At 40.8% G+C, this 21,893-nt stretch overlaps 1 protein-coding gene across 2 annotated transcripts in view; it reads right to left on the bottom strand.

The window, feature by feature from the left end:
• The window catches only part of LOC143715001 (double C2-like domain-containing protein beta), a 92,984-nt gene that overhangs the window by 28,479 nt on the left and 42,612 nt on the right, over nucleotides 1–21,893 (bottom strand). Inside the window, exons 3-4 of one of the 2 annotated variants that reach the window (XM_077206570.1) lie at nucleotides 10,330–10,353; nucleotides 457–531 (exon numbers count right to left, since the gene is read on the bottom strand). In XM_077206570.1, coding sequence (XP_077062685.1) covers nucleotides 457–531; nucleotides 10,330–10,353 — 99 coding nt within the window. The remainder of the gene's footprint in view (nucleotides 1–456; nucleotides 532–10,329; nucleotides 10,354–21,893) is intronic. The other variant, XM_077206572.1, reaches the window with a different exon arrangement.

The following is a 21,893-nucleotide window of genomic DNA, read 5'->3' as shown; positions in this document are numbered from 1 at the left end:
ACTGATGTAATTTCAAATGCAATTTTAACTATATAGATTTTGAACAGTGATAGACAGTACCTTTTTTAACAGGTTTAACAGGTGTGTACATTGTCTGTTTTAGCATGTTTTAAAGACTGTATTGACGATCAGAATCTTCATTATAAGAAATCAACAATCAACATATTGCCATAAAGCTTTGGTTCTCAACTTTAATTAACTATTAATTAATTATTATTATTTTATTGATAATAATATACATTACAAGTAATCATATATTAATCAGAATAATTTTAAGTAATCATGTGATCCCCTTGGAAGTTTGCAGAGACCTTCCAATGGGTCAAGGCCCCTGGTTGAGAACCACTGCCTTAAAACATTTAAAGAATATAACTACAAGCCTCTCTGGAATGTGTAATCCAATGCAATTAGTTACACAGACACACACACAGACACACACACACACAAAACACATACCTTACTAGCTCCAGGCAGCAGGTGCAGCTTAACATAGGGATCTGACAAACCATTGTGATCCATTGGTTTGAGTCCCTGAGAGACAGAGAGAGAAAGAAAAAAACAACCACTTTTAGACATCTTGTGAAGTCAACAGCATAAAGCACCATGTCAGCCTGATAGATTCCACAGGTTTTAGATATCCAATTCATGTCAAACTCTTGCTTTTTCTAACAAGACGTAGCGTTTCAAATCCGGCCAAATTAGCTAATTAGAAATGCTGGAGGTGATGTCGTGCCATGACAGCAGAGCACTCTCCTGCAGCTCTTAGCTTTCTATTAACATGCATTTTAGAAATGGCAAAAAGCTCAAGCACTCTGTGTGGACAGGGCATAAAAAGCCCAATCACCGCAGTAATATCAGACTTGCAATCATCCAAAATTAGATTTGAGCAATTGTGTTGGTGCCAATAATAATAAAGGATGCTGTATTTTTACATAAAGTAATGCTGTCTGAAATTTTGTATATAATCAGCTCTCATAAGATTCTGATGTTTTTTGAGCTATTTAAACAGCTTTGGGGTCTCTGAGATTTAGAGTAAATATCAATACAAAGCTAGACAACACTATCTGCTGTCAGAGAGTATGTGAGGCAAACATTGATCCCATTGAAAACCTCTGCAACACCTGACACCCATCATCTCCTCTGCTCTACTACTTAATTACCATCTTTGTAGTGGGATTCAGTGAGGTAGCATTGGACTTCGGATGCGTAGGGCTGTGTAGTTCTTCAGGCCCATTAATATCACAGAGGGTATTACTGAATAATGCCATATAAATTAATTTTTTTCATCAAATTCACAATCGGATAAAAGCACTGCTGTCTCTCGGAAACCTTGGAAGGGAATGTTGTTGATTAAGGGAACATGTTCCACACAATGTCTGGATTTACCTTTGTGGTCCAAATTATGGTTTTCCTTTTAGCTGTCTACATAATGCAACTTTGCAGCATAATTTAAGAGAAGGGTTTATCATCTTCTGTAAACAATAGCCAAGTTGACCTTATAAAATCAAGTTTATTCACACAGAGAGCTACTGCTGAAAAAGCTTCAGGTGTTTCAGAAACGTCTGGCATAAATTAAAATCGTATTTCTAAGTTAGTGAGAGAAAGAAAAGGAAAAATAAATCAAAGGACAAACTTTTTTCCTCTTTATAATAAATCTGTAAATACAGTATATCAAATTTTGGTTACACTATTTTAAAGTGTCCTTACTGTGTAATTATACATTTAAGTATCAAGTAATATTCATTAACAACATTTATTTACTATAGGGTTAGGAACAGGTTTTGGGGTTTCACTTTATTTCACAGTATGTGCACATGTGTACTTACCTAAGAAATTATGGGGAATATAAGGTATATAGTATACATAGTATGTACATGGGGAACAGGACTGTAAAATAAGGTGCAGTTTTGGTTTAGGGTTAGTACTATGGTAAGTACAAGTGACAAGGACACTAATATAACGTGTTTCCAAAACGTTTTATCTCATAATTTCTGTTTCTGTTTAACAAAAATAAAATGTATGAGTATTTTTTTAAAAAGTGATCTTGCAGCAGTTCTCAGCTGGTTTTCTCATGGACACTACGATTCTGTGTAAAGATGACCTGGAATTCACTTACAAATAAATGTATTCAAGAATATCTTTCGCCAGAATTTACTTATTTATTTTTTCCAAGTCTGTGCATTAAACATATCATGGAAACCAAGAGCTGTAGCTCATGAAATGGTTCAGAACTTCTGGCTATTCCAGACAGTGTTTAGAAAGACCACAGAACAACAAGAAATGGCTTAAACATATTTGTCTAATCTTATAAGTAAACATGTTAAAACCAATTACAGCCTTGAGTCGGTGCGTGTTTGGTTCTCTATCAGCTTTGCACATCTGGCCACTGCAATTTTTCCTCATTCATTCTCCCATTTTGCAGAGATGGACATCATGAGAGAACAGCAAGTCCACCTCTAAATTCTTGGATTGAGTTGTTGACTCTGAAACAGCCAGTCATTCAGGTGTTTTTCTTCTTGTTTTTCAGTCATTCCTGTATATCTGGGTCTTGCAGACTTCATCACGTTTTCCTCTAGGATTTGCATTTCTTACCCTCTACCCGCACAAGCCTGCCAGGCATTCCCACAGCATGATGCTGCCACCACCGTGCTTCACCATGGGGATGGAGCAGCATTCTGATGTGCAAAGTTCGGCTTATGCCAAATATGCAGTTTATTCTAATGACCAAACATCTCCATTTTGGTCTCATCAGACCACAGAAGCATCTTCCAGATGGCTTCAGAGTCTCCCACATGCTGTGCCAAGATATCATGACATTTTTGTTTAATAGAGAATTTCTCTTTGACAGTCTCCCATTAAGAGCAACAGTTTAATGTGCAATCTCTACAACCTCAGCCACTGAAGTTTTTAATTAAAAGCTGTTCTTTTGAACTTTCTATTCATCAAAGAATCCTGATGTATCACGGTTTCCACAAAAATATTAACCAGCAGAATTTTTTTCAACATTGATAATAATGTTTCTTGAGCAGCAAATCAGCATATTAAAATGATTTCTGAAGGATCATGTGAAACTGAAGACTGTAATGAGTAATTACTAATGAAGGAGCAATGATGCTGGAATTATAGGAATAAATTGCATTTTCAAATATATTAAAGTAGAAAGCAGTTATTTTAAATTGTAATAAAATTTCACAATAATACTGTTTTTACTGTATATTTATCAAATAAATATAGCCTTGGTGAACATAAGAACATTCTTTCAAAAATATTTTAATAATCTTACCGACCCCAGAATTTTGAATGGGAGTGTACATTATCTCCGACTTAATTCAGATCTCATTGCAGAGCTGAAATGAAAAAGTGTTTCTGTTGATAAGAGGTATGAAAGCTAAATTAAGTCAAAAACAACAAAATATAAAAAGGCCACTACTTTTTTTTTATACACACTGCGCACAGAAAACAGCACTGAATCAACTCTCACCATTTCTATTAGGTCAGAAGCGGGGCTTGACATTAATATCTGTCAAATGCGAGTGGATTTCAGCAGTGGCGTGTAACAGTCACTCCTACTAGACACTTTGGCGGGTTTAATTCTATGTATAATATTATAAATTTTTCAAATGTAGTCTCTTAAGAAGGCTTCTGAAATAATAAACTAAGTGCAATGTAGTGTTATAAAAACACAAAAAAAGATTTTTCGATACATATCGATAATGAAATATCTGAAACGCTTCCATTACTTGTTGCAGGGCTTGAATTTCGGTGTGAGATTGCACAATGCGCATAATTTGACTCATTCCCACAGATTTTGTGCTCACACCCAAAGTGCTCACATAAAGCCGCCTCAAAGTAGTAAGTTGAGTTCTATTCTTCTGCTTATTGCACTTAAACAGTCAAAATGCCAGTCTTGGCAAGTAGTCTTGGCAAACACAGTTAGTTATGTTCTAAGTGAACAGCTGAGAAAGAAAACACATGTGTAACAGTATAATGGATCTGTGTGTCAGGTCTTAAAGTGACAGCAGCCTAATATACCTGGTGCCAAATTTTAGGGATAATATTTAAAATATCTATATGGCAGCTTTTACCATGGTATCAACGTCAAAATTGTGGCCAGTGAAAATGCTGAGTGGCTAGTAATTTTGGAAAACCACTAGCCACAGTGGCTGGTGAGCAAAAAAGTTAATGTCAAGCCCTGGTCAGATGGCCTATTGAATTTTAGCATTTGAACATCACAAGCTAAAACGAGCCACACACACAAACTGATTTTTTTAATATAGATTTTGCGCAAGTATGTATCCATGCTTCAGTGATGCATTTCTTTTCCCAGCAGGCTTTCTCTCAGGTAGGATTCCTGGAGGGTTCTCCCGACGCCGCTGTGTGCAGTCATGTGTGAGATGAGCAGATATCAGAGAGCCAGAGAAAGGGCCGGCCTCTCCAGCCTAACATACAAGGGCTGTCAGAACCACAATCCTAATTAGTTATTTTCTGCTTCTGTGAGCTATAAAGTGTAAACTTGTCAAAGAGGCTTGCAGGGGCTTCACACCTCTCTGTCCACTTTTGTTTAGCTTGTGGGTACGTGGAGTAAAGCGCATAAAGACATAAATAATCATTGTTGCATTTTACACAACAACAACACCTGAGAAATAAAACAAATGAACGTGAGGGGGTGTGAGAAAACTCTCAGTCTCTGACAAGTTCTCTGCATGGGCAAAGGAACATGGCAGGAGGGGTGACGGGCAAAAAAAAAAAAAGGTGCCTAGTCTAGTCACGCAAAATTGGACTGTGATATTAGCATAAGTAGCATTTTTTCCCCCGAGGTTTTAGAAAAACATCTTTACAAATAGTTTTGTAAAATGCACCTGAAGTGTGACCAAACCAACTGGGTTGGGATTTCTTCCATCACAACCTGTCTTTCATTAAAGAAACAAATTAGAAAATTAGTCATTATTAATACTTATTGCAGAGACTCTCACCCCAAAGTACTGCATGACATTGGTTAAGCAAGAAGTTGACATGTCAGGCCACTAAAACGAACAGCACAGTCCCCACGTTCAAATATGCATACTTCCCTGCAACACAGTATGCAAACCGTTAAAAAGTCAAACGAGAAGTATAATAAGGCGATATATTACTACTTTAAGGAACTAATGTGCATATTTTAGGGGTAGATTGTCTCTTTAAGGGTACTGCCCCAGTGACAAGCTATTGTGCCTATCAAGGTAATTTTTTTTATCACACAATAGTGTAATATGTCCAGGAACGTATTCATCTCACACACGTGCATACCAACAGAACACAAGTAAGATCTTCTCTCATCTAATTCAATACATATGAAACAATATGCATAGCCTGGCAAATATATAGCCTGTGTTTACGCAGACTAGGAAGTCAGCTAGCATAAAACTCGTCAAGGAGAAGTGTTTTTATCATTAAAAACAAAACAAAAAATGACACTTCAGCTTGTCAAAAATGTAAATATCATTTGTGTATTTCTCTCATTCAATATCAGTCATACAGGTCTTCTAAGTTATTCCCTCCTGCTAGTGGCCCATCACAGGACGACCTGTGCGCATCGGTCTCATCAGAGCTACAAAGCAGTTTTCAAAGATCCACAGGTCTGCTCGGCTCTATGTGATTGTGTTTGTGAGTATGTTTGTGTGTGCGTCCGTGCGTGCAGAGACTGCAGATGTTTGTTCTCTTTGAAGGTACTGCAGCTGAAACAGCCTCTGAGGTCCACTCCACTACAGAAGAGGACTGACGCAACCCGTAACCAAAATAAGGGCAAGCTCAAAACTGAACCTCGCTTTCACCGTACATATGCGTTGTCCATCTCCCAACTGCCATGAATCCAGTTCCCATACACCTAAAATTGTTAGATTAGGCCAACCCTTGGAGTATATATATCCTTTTGATGGTAAGAACGTCTCGGTTACGTATGTAACCCTTGTTCCCTGAAGGAGGGAACGGAGACCTAGTCGACGTGTCGACTGATTGGGATCACGCCAGGGAGCCTGTCATCTTCGAGTACTATTAAAACGAGCCAATGCACATTGGTGTGCGTAAAATGCATCACACACTTCGCCCCCACGGCGTGGGTATAAATACGGAAGGGGATGCACGCACTAGTTATTTTTCGCTGAGGAGCAGAGCGTAACTCAGAGTCAGCAGTGGTCCAGCAATAGTGGCACGGGACTACATCTCCGTTACTTACGTAACCGAGACGTTCCCTTTCAGTCGCTCATGTTCGACGTAGTCGACGTGCCGACTGATTGGGATCCCAATTAAAACGCCACTAGTGCTGCCACCTTCCAGTGCCTAGACAAAAGCCTTCTGGATCCCCCGCATTATTTGAGACGGAGATGGAACATGGCTTAGGCCAGGGAAGTCACTGCTGTTCCACAAGACCACTGGGAAAGCGTTCTCTTTTCGTTGGAAAGGAATATGCTGAGGTAGCCACATCCTGCCCAAAGGGAGGAAACATGTGGAGAATACACATATGGACTCGGCGGATGACCGGGCAGTACAACATATGGAATGCCACTGGGGGGGCTCCAGCCTATGACAGGGGGAGACTCAACTGGACAATGATGGCAGAGCAGGTTCTGCCGAGGGAAGACACAGGCTCGCCGCAGGGAGCAGTACAGTGGAAGAATACATATTTGGGATCGCTGTAGGGATCACTCCGCCACGTCCGTTGGGACGTGGGTATGGAGGAACTCTTCAGGGTTCGGCTAATAAGGGAAACTCACTGGAGCAAAAATTGCGGACGTATTCAGTCCATAGGAGGGGAATGGTACAGCAAGCCGACACTTCGAACCAGGCTTACAGTGAAACTTACTTCATGTGAAGGGAGCCCACGGGAAGCAGCGGTTCATCACATAGGCTAGTTCTCTAGCGAACATGATAGGTGTCGCCCACGTATAACCGCAATGGAGCGGAAAGACAGAGAAAAGCCAGGGCTGGGTCTGCCTCCTCTGGGGCAGCGCTTGCAGGCTCACCACCTGGTCCCGTAAGAAGGGTCTGAACCTTGGGCACATATCCAGGTCGGGGTGTCAAATATCTTAAAAGGTTTGCCGGCCCGAATTCAAGGCACGATTCGTTGACTGAAAATGCGTGTAAGTCCCTACCCTCTAGATAGACCAAGCAAGCAGGAGAACTGTTTCTCTAAAAACATGATTTTTAACTCACTACCTGCAGGGCTCAAGGGAGGTCTCTGCAGTGCGGTAGCACCAAAGATAAGTCCCAAGAGGGTAAAGAGCAAGGCAGATGCAGTTTCTCCTTGCTCCCCTCAGGAACCTGACGATCAAGTTGTGCTTCCAACGGAACTGTATCCACTGCATCCTGATGTGTGTCAAAACAGAGGCAACAACATTTTGAGGTGGAGGAGACAGCCCTCGCTCCAACCCATTAGCAAAAAAGAAAGCACTGAAGTGATCAAACACCTTCGGATCTCGTCACGGATAGAAGACTCAATTCAACGAATAGGTTCTACTTCTAAGGGGGAACAAGCCTCATTTGAGAGGGTGCTCTCACAGGATTGATGGTCTCTACGGCATAAAAATTATTGCGGTAGTAACCAGAACCTCCGCGTCTCGTTCTTCTTAGAACCAGACCTGGAAGTCTCCCTGGTCTAAATGCGGGTGCCATCATGCCCCATCCCTGAGAATGTACTCAGAGGAAGGAGTCCGGAAGGGCTGTTGAGAGGAGAGGTCTGGTTGGGCCAATAAGGGGGAAACTAGCAAGACCTACTCCATCTCTTCTCTGACTTTAGCACAGTTGTGCTACCGCACCCAGAAACGCGCGGATGGAATGGCATCTTGAAAAAGACGCAAACTCACTCGTGTTGCCCTTCTAGAAATGGGACCCGTCACCAATACCGGAGCACGCAGGGAATGACCGCGGCAACACTAAATCAGCGAACTGAAATAGTGAAGCACTCACTTTTCCGCCCTCAACCAGTCGTCAACACACACAAACACAGAAATCTGCTTGCTGTAAAAACAGCAGTTGTGAGCTTCAAAGCTCGTGATCCCTGCTGCACTGCACTTTAGAACTACCAGCACCAAGAGAGTCTTTCTAGAAGAACACTGACACACTCGCTCGTTGTATAACAACAGCACTCTTCAGAGACATCAGAACTATTGGCTCCGAAGCAAAAGGCAACTAGTGTGTGCATCCATTTCCAATCGCCAATGTGCATTGGCTAGTTTTAACAGTACTCGAAGATGACAGGCTCCCTGGAGTGATCCCAATCAGTCGACACGTCGACTACGTCGAACGTGAGCGCCTGAAAGGAAACGGAGTTATCTTCACTTAGTGTTGCACCAGGCACTCAGTGTAATTCAGGATTTGTCTTGCGTCTCAGGGTTGCGTGATATATGGGTGTCTGGTAAACAGTAGCCCGTCTGCTCAGAGTAGATCCATAAAGAAATACGGCCGCCTGATTTAATACTGTGCAATGTTCCTTTCTCATACAATATTGAAGGTTACGTTAAACACAGAGAAACTAAACTCTTCACCAAAGGTCTGTCTGGTACCTGCAAGCCGATTGGAGGAGGGGGAGTGGGCGTAACCTTAATTTGCTTTTTTAATGTCCCAGCTGACCTCGACTATTCAGGATAGGCATAAAACAGAGAGGCGGAGGTCTCCTGAAAACCAAGCCAACAATAAATGTGTTATGGGGCATCCGATTGCAGTGTTGCCAGTGAATGGATGGTTGATCATAATTATGGGGAAGCAGGAGAAATGACCAGTGTGAAAGGAGATGGGCGGCGTGCATCAGCGAGTGCCTGTGAAAGCCGCGTGCGCACCCACTCATTCATACCGCTTTACTTACTGCTGCCACGCTGCCAAGGATGGCATTTCCCATCTCACAATCAACGGCTAACTAGTCAGAAATGTTTCATCTGCCAAATTATATCTCTTTATTCTTCCGCACAAACATCCTGTTGGAGAAGGTCTGCACTTAAAAATGAAAAGGATGAGATTCTGTAAAAGGGAAGGGCTGGTCGAAATCAAGTGTGTTTCACAAGAGCAGATGGAGGTTCCAGCACAGATGACTCTCAATGGGTGAGAGCTGTACGGGCTCCAAATGCCATTGAGCCACATAGTACATAGCCATAATGCACAACGGAAAAATATTAGTACAGGCTGGAGGTGGGCTTGATAAACACAGGGAGGGAGGAAGTGAGAGAATAAATACAAGAGTAACATATTAATAAGTAGGACCCAGGGATTGTTTAACACTTTCTCCTATACCGGTTTATTGTGGAGAGACTAAATAGCTATTTGTAGGTTGACTTTTTCCAAAGAGTGTACATACGGCCTCTTTCAGAACATTGCTATGTTTGTTTGAGTGGTGCAACATGTCAACAACTAGCTCAAACACAAGATTTTTTGTCCCCATAATGTAGGGTCTACCAGACCACACACACAATTGTTTCACTATATTATAAGAACATTGCATAGACTTCCATTGATTTTATATCAGGTTAATGATATTTTTTATATCCCCAAACCCAACCCCTACCCCAAAACATCACAGAATTTATAAGCATTTTTTTAATTAGTGAAGACCAGTAAAATGTCCTAACGAGTCGGTTGTCATAATATTTCACCTTATAAGTGAGGACATTTGGCCCTCACAAGTATAGCCAAACCCCTCTCACAAACACACACGCACGCACGCCTGCCCGCCCGCCTGCCCACACACACACACATACACTCTCTCTCCTTCTACCTGATTTATGGTAGTGCACACAGGCACTATAAACAGGCGGCTGCTTTGCTCCATGTCAGACACAAAGATAAATTAATACCCACATGGGAGTGAAAGCGCCCATTGCATTCATCTCATTCTTAAGCCTTGAATATATGTATGGGGGCGAGCCATGGCCACAGACATATCTTGTCTCCTAAACTTAAGACCACATGCATATAAACCACCACCTACTCGCAAGAGAACAAATGAGAGCGATGCAGCCTCTTTGCGCTTCACAGTGAAAAATTACCAATCAAGAGTGAAATGTACCTTTACATGGCAAAGAACTAGAAACGAACTAACCTGTGATAAATGTATCATTCATCATAAATACTTAATAAACAGCCATTAATTAACATAATGCTGACATCTGCTCATGGGTAAGCACTTTGTCTTAATGGAAGATAATCTGTCTTGTCAGTGGAACAATGAGTGAGCCAACAAAAAGGAACAATGGCAACAGTAAAGGGACAAAATTATGCCAAATGAGTCACAGGAAGTTCAACAGGAGAGGTGGGAAATTTGCTTGGGAAGTGGAGAAGTAGTCAATAAAGAGTAATACAACTTACCTTTTTGTATCTGGGTACAGGGAGCTACACTCCACAACAATTTACAGCATGCAGCCAAGTCATGCAGAGAGAGAAAAGTGTGCATGCAAGATAGAAAAGGTGGAAGAAAGAGCATAAAACAGAGCATAAGTTTGGAAAACAGACAACACAAAAAACATGATGCACAAGATAAACAGCGTGTGAAAATGAAAGAGAGGAAAGAGAAAGCACACAGGAGGTTTGAATTCTTTTTAATTACGTCGAGTTGTGCCCACTGATTTGTTTAAATGTAGATATTTTTATTTTTTTAATCTGTGTGACTCAATCTGATAGTCAGTACAACCCTAAATTTAGCTGTCATGAAGTGATGGAGTGTTCAGAGGTGTTTCACAGCAAAAAAAGAAAGAAAAAGTAAATGCTGTTAGATCAACCCCCGATTTTATCTTCAGAGGATGTCAGAGCAGCATCTTTGTTCTAAATAAATTCCCATTTGGAAAGTTGTACTTAGTGCCCATAAATTACACAAGAACACATCACATCATTTAAAACAGGAAAATCAACTAAGAGAGAAAAGTTGGAGGTGGAATACGTCAGTCAAATAAAACTTATTGTAACACTTTTGAATGTGTACTGACTGGCACGTCAGAGAGCGACACCACGGGCCAAACAAATAATGAGAATTAATATCATTTCATTAAAAAGTAGCATGTTAATTTTCTGCCTGGGGGTTCAATTAAGTATCCGTTTATCTAGTTTAATGCTTCATTTCTGTTTAAGGAGCAAACTCTTGACAAATGCACCCAAAGAATCGAGGCATGAAAACACTTCTTGTTGAATATGCCTGCATGTTTGGTGAACAGATTCCAGTTAAATATAGAGGATAAATAATAACAAAATCACTGATAAATGTAACATTGACTGTTTTATCTTACTTTTAAGCAGTATATCAATGCCATTTTTATTCTATTTTAATGAAATACTTTGCTTGAAAAGTGTGCTTTCTTTAAAATAAATGTCATTTGGTTTGACATTTTATCTAATGCAATGACATTCATACATATGATATCCATTTATTCAACAAGCGTGCCTTGGAATAGGAATAGTTCACCCAAAATTTAGAAATCTGCTATCATCCTCATGTCATTCTAAACCTGCATGACTCTTTTTTTCCTCAGAACTTTTTGAAGAATGCTGGTAACCAAATAGTTTCGGTTCCCATTGACTTCTGTAGCAATGTTCAGGGAAGAAGGAGGTGGGAACCGGCGAACAATCAAACATACTTTATTTAAAATAAAACAAACAAACCAAAATACCGCCAGCAGCCCTCGAGGACGACTGCTGGCTAGTGAAATGAAATATAACTGCCAGCAGCCCCTCGCGGACGACTGCTGGCTAAAATAAAATACAAAAACAAAACACAACTAAAATACAGGCCTGTTCCTCTCTCGATCATCAACGTCGTCGCTCCTCCTTTATGCTTCCGCTCCTCCGTGAGAGATGCGAGACCGGTGTGCTACACAGGTGTTGCTCATTAGCAATCGCACCACCGTCCTTCGCCACATACCCCCATCGCCCCTCACAGGCCGGGGGTACCCACGAGCCTGTGCCTACTCCCCCCCCCCCCCCGGCGGCAGCGATCCCTGGGGGGTATGGACCGACAAGCCGAGGGAAACGGAGACGGAAGCATGAGGAGCGACAGATCGAGAGAGGGGACAGAGAAAAACAAAACAAAAAAACTTGGTCCGGTTCCCACAACGCGCTGCCATCTGGTCCCCCACCAGCTGGGCGATCTCCTCCGTGGTGCCTGGCGGTGACGCTGGGTAGCCCTCGGTGGACGGCTCAACGCTCCTCCGCCGCCCGGTGGACGGCGACGGCTCCTCGGGTGCCTTTGGCAGACGGCAGGAGTCCCCCGCTCCCTGCTCCTCCCCTTCGCTGGTGGACGGCAGCAGGCTCCGGCCCACGGTGCTGGCGACTCCTCTCCCTCCCGGATGGCAGCCGCCCCTCCAATACCCAGGCGGCCGGCAGCGAGCTCGACCGTCCCACCGGCAACTCACTCCAGCGCACCGCCTCGAGCCTCCATGGCACCATGCTCGATGCCACCGCGGATTCTCCACAGCGGCGGGGACTCTCTGACATCGCGTTCCTCCCTCTTCCCAGGTTTCGGCACCAGTATAGCAGTGTTCAGGGAAGAAGGAGGCGGGAACCGGCGAACAATCAAAGAAACTTTATTTAAAATAAAACAAACAAACCAAAATACTGCCAGCAGCCCCTCGTGGACGACTGCTGGCTACGAAAATAAATATAACTGCCAGCAGCCCCTCGCGGACGACTGCTGGCTAAAATAAAATACAAATACAAAAACCAAAACACAACGTAAAACCAGGCCTGTTCCTCTCTCGATCATCAACGTCGTCGCTCCTCCTTTATGCTTCCGCTCCTCCGTGAGAGATGCGAGACCGGTGTGCTTCACAGGTGTTGCTCATTAGCAATCGCACCACCGGCCTCGCGCCGTTCTCTCACGTCCCTCGGCCGTCCTTCGCCACAACTTCCATTATACTTCATTATATTTTTGTAAATATAACGGATGCCAGTGAAAATCGAAACTGTTTGATTACAAACATTATTCAAAATATCTATTTTTTAGTCCTGCAGAAAAAAAAAAGTTATGCCGGTTTGTAACCAAACACCAATTGACTTACATTGTATTTTTGTCCATATAATGAAAGTCAATGGGATCCAAAACTGTTACCAACATTCTTCAAAATATATAAAGAAAGTCATACAGGTTACTAATGACATGAGGGTGAATAAATGATGACAGAATTAAAATTTTTGGGTGGACTATCCTATGGAAGAGACACCCTTTAAATTTGTTTAAAAAAATACCCACAACCACAAATCACAGGGTCAAAATGTACATAATGGAATAGTCAGAGCGTGTTCAATGCGTTCTCAGTAATGTGTGCAGAGGTTGGTGACCTCCTCTCGTTCCAGTGATGATGTGACACAGTCCTCGCTTACATCATAGAGCGAACACTCCTGGTGAGCCTGTAACCCCACGACATTCAGAGCTAATAAGGATGACCCTTTCGGAGCTGTCAGTTCACCGAGAGAAAGAGCAGATCACAGACAGGTTACTTTAATTGAGTTGATGGAGGGGGGAACATTGGGCCGGCGGTGGCAGAACCCTGGGAAAATGGCGATGGGTGAATCGTGCCGTTGAATTGGGGAGGTTTTCTTTAATGGAGGCTGTGGTTTGAAAAGGCTGCGTCTGGCTGCAGTGAGCGTTAAGGTCGGAGCAGATGTGTCCTTGTGTGAAACACAATATGGCTAATATGTGCACAGAAATGGATCTTGGAAGGCACCTTTGTGAGGGATGAATGAATGAATGGTTACATTTCTCTTTCTCATCAGGTTTGTCTGCTCAGAAGGACGAATGGCCTGGCACTTATTATTCTGATAAATGACTTTGGTGGCGACTTGTAGATCATATATATTTCAGTTTATAACAGTTCCGGTTCTTAAATCTGATTGGCTGAGCGGCATTCCAAGGGTGATGATACCACTGATCTATATAACGACTGGATAGCTCATGACGTTCTAAACTGCCATCAGACAGTGAAGCCACCGGAAGTGCTCGAGCGGCCATCTTACGATTCCCTACCAGCAGAGGGCTCCAACGCCCGTTATACAGAGATTGGTAGGCCCGACGGCACTTTAAAGATGAACCAACCGCTGAGCAGCATACAAGTGTAAAACGACGTTCACAAAAGGACGTAGAAAAACTGCCTCAGGTTGTAATTCAAGCCCTATAAGTAGTTATTTATATGCAAAATTGTCGCTATGCCCGTGTTGTTTTCTCCGAGGCAAGAGTAACGGTAATGCTGCTGCTTCTTTAACAAGCAATGATAAAACAGTCAACAGTAGCCTATAAGAAACATCAGAGCAGCAATAATCACAATTAAGTGTCCAATAGCGACACCATTTAACAGCTTCAAAAGAGCTTTGTGCAGAGTCAGTTTACCGTTACATTAACCCATACAATTTGTATTATGCATTTCCTGAACATGTACTTGCTAAGCAAACACTTTACCTGAACAAACTATTAATCTATAAAACACAATCGCGCGGCCGGGGCTCTCTTTCTCTGCTGGTTCTTATGCGCCCTGTCCACTGATCTAAATAATTCGTTGTTACGACGACTTTGTTCCCTCGTTTTAATAAATCGTGGACACGTTGAACTAATTCCCTCCCTCGCTTTGATTTAACGAATTACAACGTTGCCACAATATAGTAAAACGAGGGAACAAATTAGTATAAGGTGCTGAGGTATTATTAATTTGTGGCCACTAAACAATATTCACCTGAATATTCACCAATTCACAAAAATATAGGTCTTTAGCATTCACTATATAATTAATAGTATCAAACTGTTTTTCTTACCTGTGAAGCTAGCTCTTCAGTGAAGGCCGACTAGTGTTCTCATACAGCTTTTTATTACTTTTGCAAAGAAATTGCCGTTTTTTAATAAGCTGGAAAGTTTTCCGACTTTAAACAAATACCCATTTAAATGCTTAGGATGTTTGCATTGTGAGAATGTACAGGGATACTTTAGATTTAAAAACTGTGTCTCGTTAGGCAATGTTTTTTCCGTCAAATCATACAATTTCCTATTGATTCAACAGAACGCGTGAGCTCACTAGGGAATACCAATATGGCGGCGCGGTGGCTTCACTGTTTATGACGTCATGAGCTATCCAGTCATTCTATATAGATCAGTGGATGATACACAGTCCAACAACACTGTTAACCCTTTCGCACGTACGATCACACCGGTGTGATCAGTCTTGGCTGGTCCCTGGAGCATACGATCACACCGGTGTGATTAGAATGGTCAGTGCATCACGTGATCAACTGCTGAATTCAAATGTGCTTTCGCGAGTTTGCTGGCGCTGAGCCAGAGAAGTACGCACTCAGTGCTGTCATATATCACAACTATTGAGTGTTTTCAACCACATAATGTTTATTTTAGGTTTCAGATATTTAAATACACACAAGTACTAGCAAAACAATGATTTTGAGTTTGTAAAATACACACTGATGGCTATGGAAGCGGCAATAATAATCCTGGGGGGGTCAGTTAGAATATTTTAAACTTACGTGTGAAAGGGTTAATATTCAATCCACTTGTCTTGTTCACAGCAGTCCAGATCAAAGTATTTCAGTGGTGTCCAATGAAAGTGGAGTGGGTGCTGCTTATAATCGTGATTATTAGGAGTATCTAAATCATGAGCTTAGTAACATGCACTGACAACAAACTCTATAGAGCGAAACTGTTGGGATCTGGAAGTAAAAATCCCATTTATTTTCTCTATAGTGGAATTGATTTTTAATGATAACTTATAAACGCTTAAAGAAAGACGTGCTGTGGCCTACTAATTGCTAATTGATGGTATATGGTTTTGTTGAAGCCATCAGCACAATTTATTTTATGTTTAATAGCAGTATTCCACGTGAAAAACTATATTACCCATGTTTCTGCAAAGAAATCTCTACCAATCAAAGAACTGCGTCAACAAAATCAAGGTAGAAGAGCCTTTAGCTTCTGCCCTCTCAAATGAAGCACTGCAAATGACGTACAGTAATAGAGTCTGTCTCCCTATGCTCTCAAACTACTTAAATATTTGTATATATTTGCATATTTTGCAGTCAACTTAAAAAAACAAACATTGTTTTTATATAATAAACATTCAAATCAATAGTTTTATATTTCTCCAATTTAAATTCAATTGTCATTTTCAATATTTAGGATTGTAGGATACTTAAAATAAAGTAGGAACATGTAGCACAACATTTTATTTACAGGCTGTAAATTTCATTCAATCACAAAGTGATGTAAGCAGGAGTAATCTCCATATAAACACCAGCAGGAAAATTCCTGGTAAGGCAAATGTTGTTTTTGTGATGGTTCTGCTCTGATTACAAATACCCCATTATCTGTATTTCTGGATGTGTAAACCCCTGTAATCCCCTGTGTGTTCTTACGGTGCATGTCTCTGGATCGGCGCTTATCATGGAATACCAACACATTCACCCCGACACCCCACCTCGGCTCATATCCAACCACCTGCAACACTCATTCCACAAAACATTACTTTTTGTATTGATCTTCTGGTGATATTAAATACAGTAAGGTCATTCTAACCATGTTTGCCACACATGCTACTCACAGTCTGATCATTTCAAGAACAGCCAATAGGAGCTAGATTTAAAAGACTGAAGAATCCAGCGCTGTCCGTGGTCCTGCGCTATATTCTGACTTTGCCATATGAATTAAGTGAACTCAAAGGTTGATCATGGGTTGGAAACTATATTGCTTTCAGTATAGCCCAACTCTAATGCCAATCAAGCCAAAATCAAAACACTGTTGCTCACTTACTATAAAGTACTATGTTTATTGAAGTGATGACATGACTATGGTAATAATTCAGCACACTGAAACAATACACCACCTTTAAAAAGTTTAGGGTTGGTAAGATTGATTAACATTTTTTGTTAAAGTCTCTTATGCTCACCAAGGCTGAATTTATTTGATCAAAAATACAGTAAATCCTGAAATATTGTGAAATATTATTACAATTTAAAATAACTGTTTTCTATTTTAAAATATTTTAAAAATGTAATTTATTCCTGTAACGCAAAGCTGAATTTTCAGCATCATTACTCAGCGTCACATGATCCTTCAGAAATCATTCTAATATGCCGATTTCCAGCTCAAGAAATATTTATGATGATCAATTTTGAAAACAATCGTGCTGCTTCATATTTTTATAAAAATTGATTTTTTAAAGCTCCAGTAGGTAACTTTTGTAAACAAATATTTGTTAAAACTGTCATTATGTCCTGACAGTAGAATATGAGACAGATAATCTGTGAAAAAATCAAGCTCCTCTGGCTCCTCCCAGTGGTCCTATTGCCATTTGCAGAAATACACCGCTCCCGGTCAGAAACAACCAATCAGAGCCAGGAGGAATTTCTTAGCAGTGTCAATCACGCTCGTGTACGCGCTGATCACCCGTCTCTTGCACAGCACGAGAGCGTACCGTCGTTCGTAACTCTCCTGTTCGAACTCGTTCATCCAAAAATGAAAGAATCTTTTTTGAGTCATTTCGTTCATTCAACGAACGAAATGACTCGAAAAAAGATTTGTTCATTTTGATGAACGAGTTCGAACAGGATCACGAACGTCCATCACAGAACAGAGCAAGGCGAGCATTTGTGCTTATAAAACTTAAAGTTTTTTATTTATTTTTGAAATGACCGATCGTTTCGCAAGATAAGACCCTTATTCATAGTCTGGTATCGTTTAAAGCCCTTTGAGCTGCACTGAAACTGTCATTTGGACCTTGAAACGTTTGTCTCCTATTGAAGTCCATTATATGGAGAAAAAGCCTGGAATGTTTTCATCAAAAACCTTAATTTCTTTTCGACTGAAGAAAGAAAGACATGGACATCTTGGATGACATGGGGGTGAGTAAATTATCAGCAAAGGTTTTTTAAAACGTGAACTAATCCTTTAACGTTATCTTACTATTTATAACTTATAGAAAGAGTGCAACGTTATAAATTTATATGTATTGCAAAATACATAATGATTTGAGGACCAAGTTTGTAGTCAAAGTATGGGCAGGCCATAGTCAATGTAAAGCATATTGTTGATGTTTCGTCCCTATTAGTGAATGTTCCATAACTGTTTATAATCCGCCGTCATCGGTGGTCCTGCTGACTGGCCTGCGCGTTCACGGCAGGCTCCGCTGTGGGGGAGGAGCTGTGGAGGGAGGGCTGTAGCGCAGCAGAGAGCAAGGGGGTTGGACCTGTAAGTTGTGCTTCTTCAAATTTTCAGGCTAAGTCAACGTTTTCTCAAAACTCCCTACTGCAGCTTTAAGGTGTTTTTATTGTCACTTTTGATCAGTTTAATGCATCCTTGCTGAATAAACGTGTCAAAAAATAAACAGAAGTGTACAGTATATCAGTATTAAATCTGATCAGTCATACTAACTGTGTAACATACTGTACTGTTGATTCTTTTAACATAGTAGACCTTACATAGGTATAAAAAGGGAAAACATTAGTTTTAGATAAATAAACATCACAAATTCTTGAATAGCCATTAGCCATACAATTAGTAGAAAATGTGTGCAAAAACAGGACATATATGTGTGGCAAATGTCTTGCCCCGACACTGTCCATGGTCCTGAAACAGTTTACTATGCTAGTTCAAGCTATTTTTTCCAATACCAAATGAATTCAGTGAAATGAAAGGTGATGTGCAGGGAACAATAGCTCTCTCTTACCTACAGTGTTTCCCTGATCTTTTTATGTAATGGCCATGCTCTGGTAATTCCTACAATCCTCTCTTTAGACTGCGCAAAATGTCAGTGTTGTGATTGAGGCTTGTCAGACTGATGGCTGCCATGACGCGACAGAACAGGCCCTGAATCAGGTTCTTCAGAGAACAGCGCTTCAGAAGAGCCAGCTGACAGCGGGAGGCTGATTGACGGCAGAGCTTAAGTGTTCTACACAAGCATCTGTTTCCACAGCTCTTTATAAAAGAACAGCATGGAATCAGTCAGGGAACTGCGTTCTCAGCTAGATTTACAAAAAGAAAATCATTTATCTTTATTGCAGTGTCTTGAGTTACATTTCTAAATGCTAATTTGTTCATAATGGGTTGACAATATGTCAGTATCTATATGTCGATCAAATTTGATCCCAAGTTCGAAAAAACATTCAACCAAAAATCAAGAAAAGCACAAATGACTGTCTGAAGCAAGTTGTGCAGAACCAAACTTTTGATTATTACAATAAACTCTGGTTCACTTTACATATTATACAGGCAACCATCTTCACCAGCTTAGGGTAAAGTAAGCATGAAAATATATAAATCTGTAAACATAAAGCTGAAAATACAGACAAGCTCAAAGATGTCTTGTTTACTAGGTGCATCAAAAGATTATCTATCAAAGATTTGACAGCACAAACCTTGCAATGCAGGCTAGATCTTCCTTTCAAATTCTAACTGAAGTAGCCTGGTATCTTAAAAACATGGCTGTTCCCTGTTGGACTCCTTTGCATCATGACATTTGTAAATTGCATAAAGCCAGTTAATTAGACCGGAATTGCAAATCTGATTGGAATAGGAATTTCAGCCAGCACTGCTGTATATTGCTAGCTTTGTGCAATATGCATGAGACGGTCTGTGAATGGACTGTGGGCGGTCTGTGGGTGTGCCGTCTGTGGCTGAGGCGAGTGTAAAGCTAAACACACACGACAGCGATTAAATCGGCAGTTAGCCAAGTTGCTGTACTTTTGGTAGCTACTGCTGGTTGCAGACTTTGTCATGTAGCCAATGGTTACAAACATCTTGCTAGCTCTTATATTTTCACGCACTGTAAGCACTGTTTTAACACTTGATTTACCAAAGGTTTATCGCAAAACATGCCCATTTGCTTGCAAAATTATGTTTACCACTTGTTTTCCAAAGCCAGTATTAGAGTTATGTTAATTGCATCAAACAAATAGTGCTGGGTTTTGCAAATAAGTAGTAGTTTATAATGAGCCTATTATACATAAATGAGACGTTTTTGTGCTGAAGAGAATAATAGTGCCTTAAATTCACGGTACATCGATATTTGAGCACATTCAGCCTAGTGATGATTTTGCTAATGAATAAGATGCAAATGTTTGTGCTGTAATAGAGTGCTGGAGGGATGATGTATTTGTGTAGGCCAAATCCCAGAAATTATAATTTTAGCATTTCTGGTTCCATTGTTCGTATGTCAAAGGATTTTTGGTTAAATGCCTGAAGTAAGGGCTGTGGTGAACACAAGCTCAAGATATTTTTACGTTTTATTCTAAAACAAAAAAATTCAACATTAATACCCTGTTGTGATTTTATAAAACCTTTTATGTCTTGAAAAAGGTATTTGCTAACAAGTGGCTAAATGGGACTACAGAGGTTGTTGGGAATATTAAATGCGATTCATAAAAGTTGTTTTCATTTGTGAAATGTGAAGATTATCATGACGAATAATATGTGTAAGAATCATAAACATTTGTCGGCAAGAATCCAGAAGCCAATGGAAAAATCCAGGGTGATGCTTCAGACTGACAACAGAAGGTCTAGACCATAGCACATTTCACTGGCCTTGGACCGTCCAAGAGCCGTCTGACTGACATGTAAAGCAACCAATCACAGTTTGTTTTGTTCAAAATCATGTTTAGGGGCGTGGGAATGTAAAGTCAATGTCCCTACAATAACAGACCAGCATGCAAGTTCCCAAAATTGAAAAAATAAATAATTGGATCACTAGGGAATCCTTCCAAGTGCTGGCAAAGCGTCGGCCAGGCTTGGACAATAATACTCTTCCCATATCCTGTCAGAAAACAAGTTAAAATACCTTAAGTGCCTCAAGCAAAAGGTTTGGCGTCACAATGGCTTTGTTTCCAGGCGGACCTTAGGGAACACAACACACACGTTTCCCGGAAATCCTGTAGAAATTCAACCAATCAGATAACTCACAGTTTCCCAAATTGTGTGGCTTATGCATCAGACATTCAACCAACAGTCCATGGGCGGTTGAGACTATAGGGTGATGCTAATTTGCAGGTTGGTCTACAAAAACACATCATCACTGCAGGGCTCTCTACTCCTTGCAAAAGTGGAGCAACTGGTTGGTGAATTCGCCCCAGACAGAGAGCAGATACTGGGACATATGACCTTCAATTGTTTGATTAGCATAGCCAGGCTACTGGCTCTACTCACTAAAAGCATTTAAAGAGCTCTGTTAGATGTGTGTTGAATGACATTGAAGGTAGTTTCTAAGCTTTTCTTTATTACGTGGAATGGGATGGTACATGCTGTGCCTCTTAATAGAAGTTTAAGAGAGATCAATAGCAACACATTAAAGTTCTGTTCTCTGCTCGTGCCTATATGACCAGCGATCAATCATGCTCTTGAGTGAGTATGTGTGGATTTTCCTATAGATATAATGTATAACTGGGCATAGCCCACTATTTGATTAGACTCTAAATTATTCAACATGGACACCAGACGGCAGAGGTCGAGCAATTCTTACAAAGTCAAACAACATCCTCTCTTCAGAGGAAAAACTAATTCCACCGACACTCATCATTACCTTCTGCTTAGTGTTTGTCCACTTATTCATTGAAGAGTTTTGGATGACTGACTACTTCATAATTCAACAGCAAGGCTTATCTGCATAATGTTGATAAGGGGCCATACAATATAGGACAACCGTAATAAAATATTAACAGCCTGTAGTCTAATGGTAGTTGTTGCTGGTGCTGTACGAGTGCTAGGTTTATTCTGGAAGCTCTGCTCTTTTCCTCCCCATTCAGAGATGAGCCAACAGAAAGCAGATCAAAGAGTCACAGTGACTGCTACTGAAAGCTCGTCTTTGATCCCGTCAAACTCTTTGTGACTCTTTACACATGTAAGCCGTATGAGGGTGTTTCTTACTATGGGCACTTTTGCCCCTTTAGACTTTTAGAAAAAAAAACCT

Source organism: Siphateles boraxobius, unplaced genomic scaffold (genome assembly GCF_051911475.1).
Source record: "Siphateles boraxobius isolate OS27281-9 unplaced genomic scaffold, OSU_SipBor_1 56, whole genome shotgun sequence".
In the NCBI taxonomy this organism is placed as follows: domain Eukaryota; kingdom Metazoa; phylum Chordata; class Actinopteri; order Cypriniformes; family Leuciscidae; genus Siphateles; species Siphateles boraxobius.
This window is presented reverse-complemented; position numbering and strand designations above follow the sequence as displayed.